This window comes from Daucus carota, chromosome 4 (genome assembly GCF_001625215.2).
Source record: "Daucus carota subsp. sativus chromosome 4, DH1 v3.0, whole genome shotgun sequence".
NCBI lineage: Eukaryota > Viridiplantae > Streptophyta > Magnoliopsida > Apiales > Apiaceae > Daucus > Daucus carota.
The window spans coordinates 45568457-45584904 of NC_030384.2; the positions used below are offsets into that span (position 1 = coordinate 45568457).

Consider the following 16448-nt stretch of genomic DNA (forward strand, 5'->3'; position numbering starts at 1 on the left):
TGACTAATTTTACGCTTATGTTTTTAGAATTTTGTGCGAATACTATTCGTAAATTCTAATTTCACACGAGTTTATTTGTTTTAAACTGGATATATATACAAATATATAGTTGAATTCCGTTTTAACTGGATGAATGGTGAACACCGGACAGGTGGCTATGTTATACTCCTCGCTGCGTCATTGTAGCTTCAAGTCGCAACATCTCTTAACTATCGAAAGTCAAACAAACTATGCTCGAGTGAGAGACGAACATCGCGAAAATTGTTGTTCTTGAGAAGGGTAGCGGCTTCGTATTGTTCTGTGTAATTAGAGATTGTATTCGTATTTTCGACATTGATGTTTTATCTTATTACACTTTTCTCAATCAATCACCACCACAAGGATTTCAAGGAGAAGTAGACAGCCACAGGAGTAACACAATTTTTCTTTAAAAGACACTATTTTCGATAGATAGATCACAATTCACAAGGGAGTATTTTACATAATTTTGGATATATTCTTGTATGCAGTTATTTCTTTTCTACCCTAAAGAAAACGAGGGCATATTGAAAAAAAAAAATTTAAGTTTGATTTTAGTATAAAACTATATTAGATAAATATGATTTTACTATAAAACGAGTTTGTATATTATGATGAATTTAATATTTTTTTTGAATGAAAAATAAAAAAATTATTTTTCAATTTAATAATTATATATTCAATAAATAATAAGCTTGAAACGTATATTTATATGTGTATATATATTCCCTACTAAATTTATATAGAATTGTTCTACACCGAATGCACTCGTGTCTAACACCCTATGCTAGCACCTCATTGGCGAAGCCATGACCAAATATATAAATAGACATCATAACCCTGATCACATAATTCAGCTGGGGGCATCTGTTTTTTGATAAATGAGTTAATTCAATAATGAAAAGCCATACGGCATCTACATAAACAGTCGCGTCGAACAAACAAAATACAGAAACAATCACTGATTAATCCATTCATCTTGGAGATAAAATCACGTGATTTGTTGAAGATGATATATACACATACTTCGCCACTTTCGCTTCCGCCACAACCAGTTTGAGCTGGGGGCACCTGTTAATAATACATGTGGGATCCATAAAAATATAACTGTTATTCTAAAAGTTGCAGGGCACGAGTTCCCAAATGTCCTCATGTGTCACCGCCACGGCCTATGCTATTAACGTGATACTTGTAGTCTTGTTTATATATATATACTTCTCTGTGTGACAAATATTTACATACCTTGTTTTAGAAATAAATGTCAATGTTTTTCTCAAGACAAATTCATTTTTTTCAGAAACTAAAATTTTATTTCCAAAAAATAAAATAATCCAAACCATCCGCAAATTTGCAGAGACCGTAATAATTAACAGTTACCTCATTATTATTCTAAGGTCATGTTTTATTTCTTTTTTGTGAACAACGACAAGAGTTTCTTGCCGAAAAACTGATTACAAACAATTTGATAATCTAAAACAGCTTCTCTAGACATCAATTTTTTTGTCAAAAATTATTTTTAGAAAATGCAGGTCTCCCTCTATTTCTGAAGAAAGGTGCTTTCCAGATTTGACGAAAACTGTGACACATTTCATTATTTCATTATTAAAACTCACTAAAAATGTTGATTTTTATATTATGTAAATATCAAAAAATAAAAAATCGCCAGCAGCTTTTGGATTTCTACGCCACTTATTTCAATATTTACACCGAACTAAAATTTTGAGTTTTGACTAACCCCCGGACTCTAAAAAGATTCGACTTTATAAAGTCTTTCCCTAACAGGTCCAATTTATGGAGTTCAGAACCTTGCTGAAGGAATCATCAAATTTTGGCCCAATCTTAAACCTGTATAGCTTTAATACATTTTTAAATATCACATGACAGTATCCAAAGCCCAATGTCTATCTGAACTTGTCCTCTTTTGTTAAAGTAAGATTTGGGCTACTCTTCGGGGAAGATTTGGGCTAGTTTTGAAATTACTAAGATTTATTTCTCCCTTCCTTGGCACTATTATTATAAACAACTGCTCTTGGGCCGGAGCATTTTAATACTCTGCCATTGTTTACGTTAACTTTCTATTCGGCAATAATTTTACTTTCAGCTTTTTACCCGTATGTTGAATTGCATCATATCATATACTTAATATGCTTTCGTTATTTCTTATGAACAAAGCAAGTATTTATCTTAATTTACATGAAGAATAAAACTTAATTTACACGAAGCATCAAAATAATACTCAATCATTTTTAATTTTCTTATCATAAAAAAATTAATATGAAACTAAAAACAGTGTCGGCAAAACGCTTCGGACATGTACATATGCACACATTATTATCTACACATGCCACTCCGTATAAGCCAAATCATGTGTTTAAATCGGGACAACAAATGTGGAGGTGTCTTTGTGTGGACAGTTTGTCCCGCTCGTGCGGGTGGTTAAACTGTACTCCCTCTCTGTCCCATTTAATTGTATACGTTTCTTTTCAACTGCTCGACACGCATTTCAATGCTCTTATAAAATATAGTTCCGTAACTTATTTTTGAGATTTTCTTTTTCTGAATAAAAATATAACATCCAAACTTTAATTCAGAAAAAAAAAATTTTAAAAATAAATTACACAACTACACTTTACAGGAGCATTAAAGTCCGTGCCGCGTCCCCGTCCCCCAATGTATACTCCCTCTGTCCCTCTCAATTCTTTACAGTTACTATTTTGGGATGTCCCTCTCATTTCTTTACGTTACTATAAATAGTAAGTTTTTATCATCATTACACCCACCATCTTCCCCCACTATCTCATATTTAACAATAAAAACTAGTATTACACCCACTACTTTCCTCCACTATCTCAAATCTATTATTAAATATTGATAGGTCCCACCACTTTACCCACTTTTCATCTAACTTTACTCATTTTCCATACATTGTCTCGGTCTCCGTGTCCCTCTCCAATGTAAACAATTGAGGGGACGGAGGGAGTAGCAATTATACGGAGAAAAAAGGTCGAAAACGATGATAAGCTGGGCCCTCTTGGTCAGATACGTCGGTGAACTGCCGGCGATCGTCGCACGTGTGCGCAAGAATTTCTCCGACAGTTTTCGCTTTTCGCCGTCAAAGATACATAACTGAAAGGCCTCTACAGTTGTCTACATACATTTGTAGCCTCGTGCTCTTTCCACTATTCTTTCTTTGAATTCACACTAGACCGATAGCGATCACCAATTTTGCCTCTCAGTCTCACACCCTGAAGCCAATCAAATTTAAATTCTTTGTTAAAACTCGCACATTATGAATTTTGTGTTGGTCTGGCCGTACTTTTCTTTCTTTTTTTCTAAAGAAAAGTAAAATACCGATCTAATAAAAAAATTCAATGATCGAGTCGAACAAACAGTAAATTATAATCGTCTGTTCTTATAATAAAGAGGCAATAACAATAATTTGAAGATAACATATACACAAATATAAATATTCACTTCATGCATTGTCGTTAAATTAATGATACCGTCGTCATTATGTCTCGATGGAGCTATTGACAAGTACTGCGATTTCATATAAACTTTTGGATCACCGAATCAAGATCCCCACTTACACTCGAGAAACGAAAACAAACCTTTCACTAAAGAGAAGAGAAAACAACCCGAAAATACAAGTCGGAAATCGAAATACATGCAAACTGAAAACAAATGAATATAAAAAAATTTGGATGGGATAGTCGAAAACACAAGGCGATTAAGAGCCTGTTTGTGTGGGTTTAAAGACATAGCTTTAAGTCATTTTCGGCATTAAACTAAAAAATATATGTTTGTGTAATAAGTCAGGAGCCAGTATAAAGTTAGGAAATAAGTCATAAACCAACTTAAAGCCAAAGGTCAGTTTAAAGTATTTTTTTAAGTGAATTAATTTTTAAATTTTTTTATATAAAAATTACTCTTATATATAAGTTACTCATAGATCATTTTTATTTTATTATTATATTTTTAATAACTCATAAGCTTTTAATAAGTCAAAATTATCGAAACATACATTTTAACCTTTCAGCTTATTACATTAAGTCACGTTAAGTATAAGTCATGGGTAGTGTTTGGCACCTGTTTCAAAATTTACAAGTTACAATCACTTATTCGTACTGTTTGTGTACAAAGTCAAGAAGTACTTATAAAAAGTTGAGAATCCTAACTTTTATTTCATGGACGATTCTACAATTTTTCCAAACACTTTAATCACTCATGAGTCTTTACTTGAATCTAATTTTTATTTCACTTTTTACTTTAAACATAAAAACACTTATTTTAAGTTCACCCAAACGGTCACATAAACTCAACCAAACGGTCTCTAACCTCGAATACAGTAAACTTCGCTTGAATCGAAAGAAAAAGATAAAGTCGATGTAGATAAACCGAACTTAATCAAAATGATGAAATCCTTTCCCGAAAAAGAAAAAGAAGATAGTTGAATGAAATAAAACAAATAAAAGAGTTTAGAATTTTCTATCAGATTAGACTGTAGAGTTTAAGAGTGAGCTGGACAGCGGCGCTGCGGAGAGAAAAAGAAAGTCTAATGATTTCATGATTTCCGGTATTTGAGATACATTATTTTAGAATATATATTCACTTGTAAAATTATAAGTCATATTTGTCACAAGAAATAATTTTATATAAATTTAAAATCAACATATCAGAATTTTGAAGTATAAATTTGAAATTTTATTTCTACAATCAAATATTTATGAGTTTGGAGGAGACAAAACTGCTGATCCGATATCCCATAAACCAAAAGAGTCCTTGCTCGGTGATAAATCAGTTTTGTAATCCGTACAGGATAATTAAACAACAAACTGAAACTTCCATGACAAGGGGGGGAAAATAAGAAAAGAATTGAAAGTAATTCTCGAGAAGGATTGATAGGATGAGGCTAGAAAGAAGCTAATCAATCAATCAGAGTAAAAAAGAAAAGAACTACGAGCAGTATAATGCATAAAACAAGCAATAGATGTAATGATTACAACTGCCAGGAGTAGTATTATTACTAGACCATTGAAACTGATCAAACACCTCGAACACTAGGGAAAATGAAAGGTGTAGTAGTAGTATTTGTCTCACATTTTCCAATGAAATCAAATGATAGCTACTGTAGCAGCAGAGCCAACCTTACCTCCTCCTTTTCTATGTCGAAGGAGTAGTGCCTCCTTCACATTTCACCTCAATTTATGAAGTATTCTGTTAACCGGTGTTTGTCCTAAGCTTAAAAGTTTTGTTTTTAGATGTTTATAAATTAGATGTACATATTTATTTAAAAAATCAATACTTATTTATAAAAAATTTAAGTTGAGGATATTAGATTTTCTTTCATATATTTTATTTTCTTTTTCTAAATACATTATCTTTACGATTTATAATTTTCAAAAGAAATAAAACATAAAAAGACAAAACTAACTCGTACATACACATACACGGTAAAAGAAAAAAAAAAGACAATGTAAAAAATAAATCATCTTTTCATAATTTTTCAGCTCTGAAAATAAAAAATTTGCTGTGAAAATAACATTTTTTATTATATTTTCAAGGAGAAGAGGCAAAATAATATGTGTTTGCTGTAGACTACTACTAGTATGAACCAGGCTTATACATACATAATTACAATCACTTTTAACAGTTCAAAGAAATTGAAAAAAAAAATTTATTTTTCCAATTTTGATTTTTTTTAAATCTTATTTTCTCATAATATTCTATTTTATTAAATTTATCAAAAATTCTAACCAAAATTATACAAACATATAATTACATCATCTATTAACAAAATATAAATATAAGCTTTTTATCAATTACTATGCACTTTTCTTAATATATATATATATATATATATATATATTTAAATGTAGTCAAACAAACCATGCATGTCAAGAGAAGCCGGAAAAAATAATATTATAATGCTCTTACGGATATTATGTATTACGTTTTGAAATTTGTGATAAATAATTTTATATATACAATACTCTTCTCTTCTGATTTCAAATTCGGGATAATGGTTTATATAGTAGATGTTTGTGTACGGCTTAAAAACTCACCTTAGTTAGAAGCAGGGGCGTAGCCACAGCCACCCTTGAGGGGTCAATTGAACCCATAAAATTTTCAATTTTATCTATATAATTATTATTATAATAAATTTTGAACCCATATTAAAAATTGGTTTGACCCCGGTTCTTACTGTGAACAAAAAAAAAGCAGCTAAGTAGTAAAACCCAGTTGCAAATCTAGTCTATCTTTCACCTGGTACTTTATAATATTCATCCTAGTCCCCTCTAAAGCACCAAGTCACTAACCCATTTTATTAAAAGGGTTTGTCTAGTGTGTGCCCATGGGCACATGCTAAGCACTAACATTTATAAAATTGGAGGGTTTTGATTGGTGTGGTTGTTTCAACTGCAGGGGGGTCCACCATTATTAAAGAAGGTTAGCCAATAGAAATCATCCAAATTCATAAATTTTGGTGCTTAGTGTGTGCCCATGGGCACACCATAGAAAAACCGTTATTAAAATATAACTCTCTCTTTCTATTTTGTACTCACAGTCGCTCCAAGCCTCCATCTCCGTTACTTTACTCATCCATCTCCGTTACTTTACTCATTTACTCTTGTTGGTTGTTGTCGCTTATATGTTACTCCACAGTCTCATCGAGTTCTTTACATTATTTTTTTGCATACATTTTGAGCCTTTTATAAAATATACTTACATAATACATTTTTTTAAAAAAAATTCCTATAAAAAAGTTTGACGTTTTAATTTTTAATCAGAAAAAATAATTAAAAATACGTTATACTTTACAAAAGACTCAAAATGCATGCAAACAATGTACGTAAATAATCTGGCGGGATGAAGGGAGGATAATATTTTGACCCCAGTTTATGAATGTTCTGGCTACGCCCCTGGTTAGAAGCACTTATGTATTGTTTGGATAAAAAGTCAAAAAAAAACTTATAAAAAATTAGAAATACTAGTTTTTGTTTTGGATTTCTACTTTTTTCCCAGATACTTTAAACACTTATAAATCTTAATTTGTTTCTAAATTTTACTCCACTTTTTTATTTTAAACAACAATCGCTTATTTTAAGCTCAACTGCCCCTAATACACTCCAACCATTACCAAATATTGGAGCTTGATCACAAAACCTGTAGACGCTTAAGTTTGAGTTTTAGGATCCATTTCTTTTTAAAAATATTTCTCCAAAGAATATTCAATAGTATCCTTGTTTCAACTGGTTAAAGAATTTTCCTCGTCTGAAAAATATTTTATCTTCAGAAAAAGATAAATTTACAGAATATTTTTATTTAGCTTTTAGAAATATTTATATAAAATGAATAAAAAACTATTGAATATTATTTTTATAACCTAGGAACCGCAACCAATCATCCGCGAGGCATAACCAACAACTTACAAAGCTGTACAGCTTTAATTAATCTTTTTATGTTTTTTCTCCGTAGCAAGACAAGACGTGCCCGAGCGTTATTTTTTATCTAAGAGCACCCACAGTGCTGTGGACCGGTTCAAAATCCCAACTGCAGCTTTATCTGCCACATCAGCTTGAAATGGCTCGGCAAAAAAAATGGCCCCAACCCTCCAATGCAAGCCCACTTGCCAAGTTTTACAGGCACCATTTTATTCTTATTTTATTCTTATTATATTATATATTTGATATATTATTTTAGAATTTAATAACTTAGATGTAATAATATTATATTAATCAAATCCAAATGAATAAATATTTAACATATTATTAAAATAAAAAACATGGCTCTTAATTAAAATGTATCATATTATTAATAATGTAGCTTCCAAAAACTACATTATTGAAAATAAAGATAACTACTAATTTCTTGCCATAATTTTCTCAAGTAATTTTGCGTGAGCCTTTCGCTGAGCATCGTTCATTTTGGTAGTATCTGCCAAAATGACTTGTAAATGCATCTCAGTTTGCTTTGCTTCTATCTCTTTCTGTCGAGTCTCAATTTCTAGTTGATGAGTATCATTTAATGCTTCCATCAAGTTCAACTTTCTACATGCATGAGCTCGTAATTCTTCATACTCATCACATGCTTCTACAGTTCTTGCCTTCCTTTTTCCCTTCCTTTTAGCCGCTTTTGTACCTTTAGGACGAACCGGAGATTCAACAACATTTTCATTTGTTGGTGTCTCGTTGTTTCCCGATGATGAATAATTTCCGGAATTGCTTAGTTTAGTTCTTTTTGAACTTTCACTAGTTGAAGGAGTTCTCCACTTGGGCTGTCTACGAAGCTCAAACCAGTGTCTGTCAAAGTTAGACTTCTTTTTGTATTTAGCTGAATGAAGTATATGAGCTCTCTCATTTATGTCGTCCAAGTTTGAACCGCTACCGATTGTCTTTTGCGCCTCTTCATAACAAGCTCCAAATTTTTGAGCACCTTCGTTTATACGTTGCCACCTTTTTTTCATAGCCACAACTCCTCTCTTGATGATACCGGGATTATCTTCTTCACAATAGTGATGAATTCGATCCCAAAATGCCTCGGTTTTTTGATCAGTACCGACTAGTGGATCAATTGACACATTCAACCACGCACTTATTAAGAGTTTATCTTCAACCCACTTCCACTGCCCAGTAATTTCTCGTACATCTTCACTTTCCTCAAAATCATCATTAAGATCAAAAATATTTGCGTTACTAAAAGCTGGCACTTGTGAATGTGGAGAATTTTGAGTAGGTGGTTGTTGGGTTTCAAAATGTGGATTTGAAAATGGAGGAAACGGAAACTGGTATGGAGAATTTTGAGGATATGGAAATGGAAATTGAGAATTCTGAGATTGTGAAAATTGGTATTGAGAATTCGGAGCTTGAGAATTAATATTAAAATTCTGCGGATTTGGAAAATAAGAATTTGGATATGGATTTGGAAATTGAGGGTTTGGATTTTTAGAATTTGGAGGTGGGGGATTATTTGAATTCATATTTCGGTAGAAGAATTTTTAAAAAGCAAAGAACATGAGTAATGTGGCAGGAAAATTTTATATTTATAGAAGTAAAGCCGTTGGAAAAATTATATACGTTATATAACGTTAATATTAACGTTATACAGGAAAAATAAACAGAAGAAGAACTGCAGCACATATGTCTGATTAATAACACACTTCACGAGGCAAGAAAATTGATAAAATATTTAAAGTCTGCCAAAGTGGCTCAGGCCACCATGGTGGGACTGGCCGCTTTTTCCTTCACTCACGCAATGCTGAAAACAAAAGAAACACCTGGCCCGGATCGTTTCACGAGGACCGATGCAAGAAGTAGTCCTCCACTGGAGGTGCTCTAATGGACTGTCATGCGATAACCCCCGAATAAATACAAACGAAATACTGTTATTAAATATTTTCTTTCTTGTACAAAAGAGTTGGTACTCATGTATTCAGCCTTGTATGTTGTTACCAGGGTCATAACTCATTGTCTATGTACTCGGTGAAAATTCAGGAGGTAATGATGCGACTGTTCGAAACTGTAACCTTGACAAAACGTCTGCCTTAAATTTTTAAAAACTTTTACTCCCTCCGTCCCAGCCAATTCTTTACGTTTGGTTTGGGCACGGAGGTTAAGAAATATGTATAAAGTAGTGGAAAAGAGGAAGAAAAGTGGGTGAAGTGGTGGGACCCATCAATTTTTAATGAATAAAAAAGAGATAGTGGAGTAAAAGGAGTGTGAAAAGGGAGTAAAAGTAGTGTGAAAAGGGAGGAAAAGTTGGGAAGTGGTGGGACCCATTGACTATATTTGGTAAGTTTTGGAATGTAAAGAATTGGATGGGACATCCCAAAAAGGAAACTGTAAAGAATCTGGTAGGACGGAGGGAGTATACTCCTACTTCTTTAGGTGCAAGGAGTTTGATTGCTTGAACGAGAAAACAAAAGTTTAGTTAAGCCTATGAAAAAGAAATTTTATCTTTTACAATTGAATATAAAAAGGGTTTGATACTTGTGTTGTTGTGTACCATTTATTATTATGATGTCTTACAATTTTGATCATCAGTAATATTAAAAATATATAGTATAATACTACCCATGAAACAGAATATTTTAAGTTACTAATTTTACAATCGGAGAAAGCTGATTTAGTTAATAAATTTAGGTTTTATTTATTATGCAATACCTAAGTTTAGTATATTTTACAACAACAACATATTATATATCATTGGAAAATTTATCTGCATGAAACTTTAAAACATTTATAATTGATGACAAATAATAAATTTAACTAAAATTGAATGATAGATATTATTTTCATTGAATACAATTTTGAAAATTAAATAACTTTCATCACCTATTCATCAGAGTTCTTACCAAAATGTGTATATAATATGTTTCTAAACTGAGTTATAATATTAGCCAACTAATTCGTTAAATAAGAATTATCAAAAAAGAGTTCATCTTAATATTAAAATAATATTAATATTGTTGGGGTAAAAACTCAAATAAATCATATAACTTACTTAAAAGTTCTAAAATATTAAAATGATTTCAACTTTTTAATATCATTCAAATCCAAAATTTATTTTCATATTAGATAATTTAATTATGTTTTATATATCCAAGAAATATAAAATAAATTGAAATATTTCAAAATTAATATTATTATATATTAACTACTTCAAGCGTATTTATCTAAAATTGTTTTATGCACTTTGTCCGTTTAAAAAATTGAATTCACCACCAGCATACTCAACAACTGATTTTCTTAAATTATGTTGCATAACATTAGTATATTAAGTTATAAAATTTAAATTTTACTGCTTATCTTTTAATTTTGATACATATTTTAAGATATTCTAATCATATAATTAGGATTTTTATTTTATCATTCAGTAATAACTTTTTTAAATTTAATTGAGAAGAAAGTTTCAAAACTTTTAATTATTATAATTATGTACTGAAAAAATATTTTAATATGGGTTATTATCCAAACAAAATATTAAATCAAAGTACTTTCGTATCCCAATCCTTTTGTTCACAATCTATATTCCCGTGGCTCTTGCAATAGTTTATTTCCCGTGGCTCTTGCAATAGTTTATTTGTTTCAGCTCTCTTGTTTTGTTTCCGGATTCTATATAAACTAAACTCAACTTAACATCCAGTTTGCAAACATTCTCGACCTTTTTCATCAGAATATCCTTAACGAGAGAGAGAAAGAGAGAAGAGAGAGAGATGGAAGAGGTAAGGAGATCATCGTCGAGGTTTAATAGAATATGTGTGTTTTGTGGTAGCAGCTCCGGTAACAAAGCTACCTACCAAGATGCTGCTGTTGAGCTGGGCAAAGAACTGGTACTCACTCGCGTCTTTTAATTCTCTTTTTATCTCCTCACACACACACAACTTTTTTCCATGGGTCTAAATTTCAGTTTCATTCAAGTCTTTGTGTATGTGGGAAAACCAAATGCTATCTATTCTCAAAAAGCTCAAAGAATCTCCAAAGTTTCTTTCATTTGGGTGTTGAATCCTGCAAGTTTAACTCCCTCCGGTGCAATCTTTAAAAAATCGTTTTTCAGAGAGATTTTCGTGAATTTACTTTCACAAAATATTCATATGTTGCTCAACAAATAATTTACAGCTGGCATGAAAAGTAGGCACAAGACATGATTGTTTGGAGAGATGGAAGTGGGAAGGTTTAGGGTTTATGTGTGGCATGAATGACAAATGAAAGAGCGGGGTTGCTAGCTGTAACCTTGTTGTCAGTTGAGCAGCTTTCTTGCATGATCTCTCCCTTTTATTTCTTTTTCGGAGTTTTCAAGTTTTTTTCACCAAAAAAACAGATTTTCTCTGATCATTTTCAAGTGGGAACCAAACGTGCCACCTCTATATCATGACTCTTGATGATTTTCTGCATCTCCATAATTTTCTGATGTAGTTGGGTTTTAATGGAAATTAATATATTAAATACCCTTTATTATTTTTACTAGATTGTACAATTAAAATGTAGTAGTAGTACTTATCAGGACTTCGTAGGTATTGCTAATTAAATACCATTAACATCTGGTATTAATATTTTTGTTTGAAAACTCATGGTCTGTAATAAAGTATGGGGTTTGATGTGAAATGTGATGATCGGGTTTTATGGATTGATAGCTTGCTTCTTGCCATTTGTCAGAGGGGCTAATATAATATTTAATTTTGTATTTTGTTCAAGGTGGAGAGAAGGATTGATTTGGTTTATGGAGGTGGAAGCGTGGGTCTGATGGGTCTTATTTCTCAGGCAGTTCATGATGGCGGTCGCCATGTTCTAGGGTATGTAGATGTAGTATACTCCATATGTACTCCTCATTTGCTTTGTTTTTTTTAATTAATTAGAGTTTACTAGTATTAATTTGGTAGAGTGCAGACACATCATTTTGGTTTTAATCATTCTAGTTTGGCTCTCTCGTCTCTCCATGAAACTTATTTTACTCTCACGCTGCAGCCATGCAAATTTCTCATTTCCCTATGTATTGGGCTAATCATTGTTTCTCTAAGCCAGATATTCATGGGATCAACTGATGCTTTTTAGAAGTTTAACACTTTCTGCGATGTGTGTTTGATGTTCTCCCATTACAAAAAGGCCCATCTGTAGCCAAACAAGTCCTTAGTTGTTAATAATAGGATTGGAATTGACACTACAAAAACATGTCAGTAAATTTCAATTGTTCACACTAACCAGCTGATGGTAATTTTTTAAGAACTTTATGTGTACTTCAGTACTTTCTAATTAGCAATAAAGTTGTGCTATTTGCAAGATTAGTTTTAAAGCTTTGGTTGAATGTATGTGATCTTTCTGGCTAGTAGATTTAAATTTGTACACTCTACTACCTTCACCAAGTAACTTGTCATTTGTTACTAAATACTACTCACTTGACATTTCTTCCCTTGAGTTCTTGCCTGAAATGTCAATGTATCATTTGTCAAGCTGCAGTGGGGAAGTTAATTTATGTTTATGCTGTGTTCATTTGCAGGGTTATTCCAAGGACCCTAATGCCAAGAGAGGTACGGTTCAAAACATCTATGGACAAATCTTGCGTTGTCTTTTCTTTAAAATTAGCTAATCATCTATCTATGTATTACGGTCAAAGATCTAAAGCATGAACAAATGTATTTGTTAAAATTTACTACATTATATGGCCTGAAAAGTTTGCAGGAACATTGAGGAATTGTTGTGAGAGTCTTGCATGGAATTTCCATTCTTGTGCTACATTAGTAAACAAATGCAGAATTATGGGTCGTCGGTTGGTAGCATTGTTCTGTTGGAAAATACGGTCACTTTGATGCTCGCACACATACTATTATGACTAGGGCGGAACCAATTATTATTCTTTGTAATACAGTGTCATGTGTTTATGTCAAAGCATCGCACATTAAGTTTAGAAAAAGTTACACTGTTTCTTGTTGGGAAACTAATACAGCATCATTCAACAGATAACTGGAGTGACTGTTGGGGAAGTAAGAGCTGTCTCTGATATGCACCAGAGGAAAGCAGAAATGGCTCGCCAAGCTGATGCCTTCATTGCACTCCCCGGTACATATAAGAATGATCCAAATAAAAAATGAGTTTTCACTAATGACTAGTATAATCTTTCACTGCAAATATAGTTAAATCATTGTCAAATGAATAGGTGGATATGGCACCCTAGAGGAACTCCTTGAAGTCATCACCTGGGCTCAGCTTGGTATTCATCGTAAACCTGTAAGTATGATGCTTTTTTCTTCAGATGTCATGAAGTAAATACAGTTCTGTAATAAGTATATTCTGCATCCAAATGCGACCCAAAGTAATATGTCTTCTAGCTAAAATTACAGAAAAGACAAACATTTGTTTGTGATTTTACATGCAATATAGGAAGGTTTAGTAGGATTTAGTCAATTAATTATACTTTACAAGTAGGATGCGGTTTGATTGAAGGTTCCATCAGGGAATCATACCATGTGTTACTTGCTTGGTCACATGAAAAGATAGTATACAGATATGGCATATATTGATTACCAATTGTAAACATGCTGCTTCATAATTTAGTGTATGATTGGAGGATCCCCGTTTGAATGGGAGAATTTCTGTTAACATAGATTATTTGCACAATTGTTGGTCAAAAGAAGTATTGTGCTTCCACAAGGTTCGGTATTAAAATTTAAGTTAATAATTCAATTATGTATAACTTGTGCAGGTTGGCTTGTTGAATGTTGACGGATACTATAATTCCTTGCTGTCTTTCATTGATAAGGCCGTTGATGAAGGGTTTATTTCCCCCACTGCAAGGAGAATTATTGTGTCTGCCCCGACCGCCAAAGATTTAGTTCGAGAGCTTGAGGTACATACATACTCAATTACTCATGCATATATTAGATTCATATACCGCCTTGTGGAAACTGAGATTGTTATGAAGGCAATGGCATCATTACAAACTATTTAATTTCCAGTTTGCGATGGGTTTTACAAAAGTAATGCTTTGGGGGAGAATTATCAGATCATATTCTTGAATAAGACTAATTAACTAGAGCTGGGGCACACACACATACATCCTGCTGGTGATATTAATCAAACGAACTTCAATTTTAAATGCCATCTTGTTCCCGATGTCATTCCGCATCCATAGGTTTATAAATTCATCTAAGATATCAATAAAAGGAATAGTATCTTAACTAACTATTCTCTGATCGAGCTTTAGCCATACATCATGAGTCATGGCTTCTATAGGATTAATTATTCTTGATCATATATAAAAATACACAATGTGTCGGGATTCTGTCTCTTAAAATATATCTAAATTGTTTACTTGACCGACCATAACTCGATCTTGCTAAATCAGGAATATGTTCCGGAACATGATGAGGTAACATCGAAGTTGATCTGGGAAGAGGTCGGAAGACGCAACTATGTACCAGAAGCTGGAGTTTCCACAACATAATATGCAGCTCAGACAATGCGGATTTTTGGGTTTGGTTATTCTCAGTATATAGGTTGGTATCTACGGTGGAAACCGTAAATGCATCCCCAGCAAGTTATATAACCTTTTGTTACTCGGAATTATGCAAAATATATAACTAAGACGTTCATATAATTACATCTTATGGAAAGAACGTAGTTACCTTTACCTTTTATTATTTTATTATTACAGTAAGCGGTGTATTCTGTTGTCGGGAAAATGTTAGGTATCTTAAAAAATGTTCTTCGAGCATTTTATTCGCCGCTTTGTGCAATTGTGCTACGTTGAAGATTCTCAAGTATTTTGAGCGACGAAGTTGACTGCATAACTACATAATTCCTCTTGCGTATGAACATGTTGTGTATAATTTAATGTATGCTTATGCTAACAAGATCAGAACCACAAGGCTACAAGCAATGGAAAAGTAAAGGGAAGAATATGCTGTACACACGTTAAAAAATTGTGCAACATTATCATATAAATTTAGGAGGAATCCTTGCGAACGGCATGGTAGTTGCTAGTATGTTGAGGCCAGAGGGCACTGTTTATTATGCGATGACCAATCTACTGGAGATCTTCAAGGAGAGGTCAACTAAAATATCATTAAATTCATGATAAAAAAAATTTATCCAGCTAACTAATTTCGGGAGACGAGGAATATCTATCAAGAAAGCACTGATCACTCAACGTAGTTTATTCCACTCCACCGGCTCAGTTGTTCGTCAGATAATTTTCAGTGTTTTAAATGGACAGACACTTCTTCGATTTTCGACAAAATTAACGAATATCATAAAATGAGAAATTCGACGAGATATACTTTTGTTTGATTTCAGAAAATGTATTTATGAAAGAACGAAAGTTGTTTTGGAAGATGTTCTAGACTACAAGAAAATGACTTCCCTTTTTTGAAAATAGAAATATTTTTAAGATTAAATATTTCTCATCAATAGAATAGACAAATGATGAAAAGTATATGATATCTGACAAAAAATAGATGTCTGGAAATAATTTCCAAAATATCTAGAATGATGTATTGAGGATCCACTATGATCATAAATTATACTGTATCTAATGTTTGTTATACGATTATATGATTATCCGGTCAACTAACAAATCGCTCTTAATTTACCGTTATAACTTAAACGGCTGTATGTGAATGCTACATGGAGCTGGAATGCAGCGGAATCGCTAGAATCAAACAATAAGGAATTCGATAAATCACAAGATTTTTTTAATGTTTTTTAATCATACGAGGTGTTCCTGATTATTTTGCAGGGACCTCGATAAAATTGTACCCGTGATCCTGTTTTATCTGAACTAGTAAACATCTATGTGCCCCTTTAGAATTTTGGGAGTTGAATTTTGCCGGAGTTGTTTGTAAAGCACTTGAAAAACTTGGAGGAGTGAATTTTGGAACTCCCCATCTGATGCTTATAGACTTATAGTTATAGACATAGGGTCTGTTTGGGGTTAAG

At 32.5% G+C, this 16448-nt stretch overlaps 2 protein-coding genes across 2 annotated transcripts; one reads left to right on the top strand and one right to left on the bottom strand.

The window, feature by feature from the left end:
- Positions 1 to 7882: 7882 nt before the first annotated feature.
- On the bottom strand, positions 7883 to 8998 carry LOC108217450 (glutathione S-transferase T3-like). The gene has a single exon (XM_017390281.2). The coding sequence runs from the start codon at positions 8996 to 8998 to the stop codon at positions 7883 to 7885; it is 1116 nt and encodes a 371-aa protein (XP_017245770.2).
- Positions 8999 to 11099: 2101 nt separating this feature from the next.
- On the top strand, positions 11100 to 15235 carry LOC108217993 (cytokinin riboside 5'-monophosphate phosphoribohydrolase LOG7). The gene is made up of 7 exons (XM_017390913.2): positions 11100 to 11350; positions 12213 to 12310; positions 13012 to 13042; positions 13472 to 13571; positions 13669 to 13739; positions 14215 to 14358; positions 14857 to 15235. Exons 1-7 carry the CDS (start codon positions 11234 to 11236, stop codon positions 14953 to 14955), a joined length of 660 nt encoding a protein of 219 aa, XP_017246402.1. The 5' UTR covers positions 11100 to 11233; the 3' UTR covers positions 14956 to 15235.
- Positions 15236 to 16448: the final 1213 nt, after the last annotated feature.

What these genes read in the sequence shown, in the direction of transcription:
- LOC108217450 (XM_017390281.2), bottom strand. Translation starts at nt 8,998, where the DNA reads ATGAATTCAAATAATCCCCCACCTCCAAATTCTAAAAATCCAAACCCT.
- LOC108217993 (XM_017390913.2), top strand. Translation starts at nt 11,234, where the DNA reads ATGGAAGAGGTAAGGAGATCATCGTCGAGGTTTAATAGAATATGTGTG. An exon ending in GGACCCTAATGCCAAGAGAG is followed by an intron (nt 13,043 to 13,471) that starts GTACGGTTCAAA and finishes ATCATTCAACAG; the next exon opens with ATAACTGGAGTGACTGTTGG. An exon ending in TTGGTATTCATCGTAAACCT is followed by an intron (nt 13,740 to 14,214) that starts GTAAGTATGATG and finishes TAACTTGTGCAG; the next exon opens with GTTGGCTTGTTGAATGTTGA.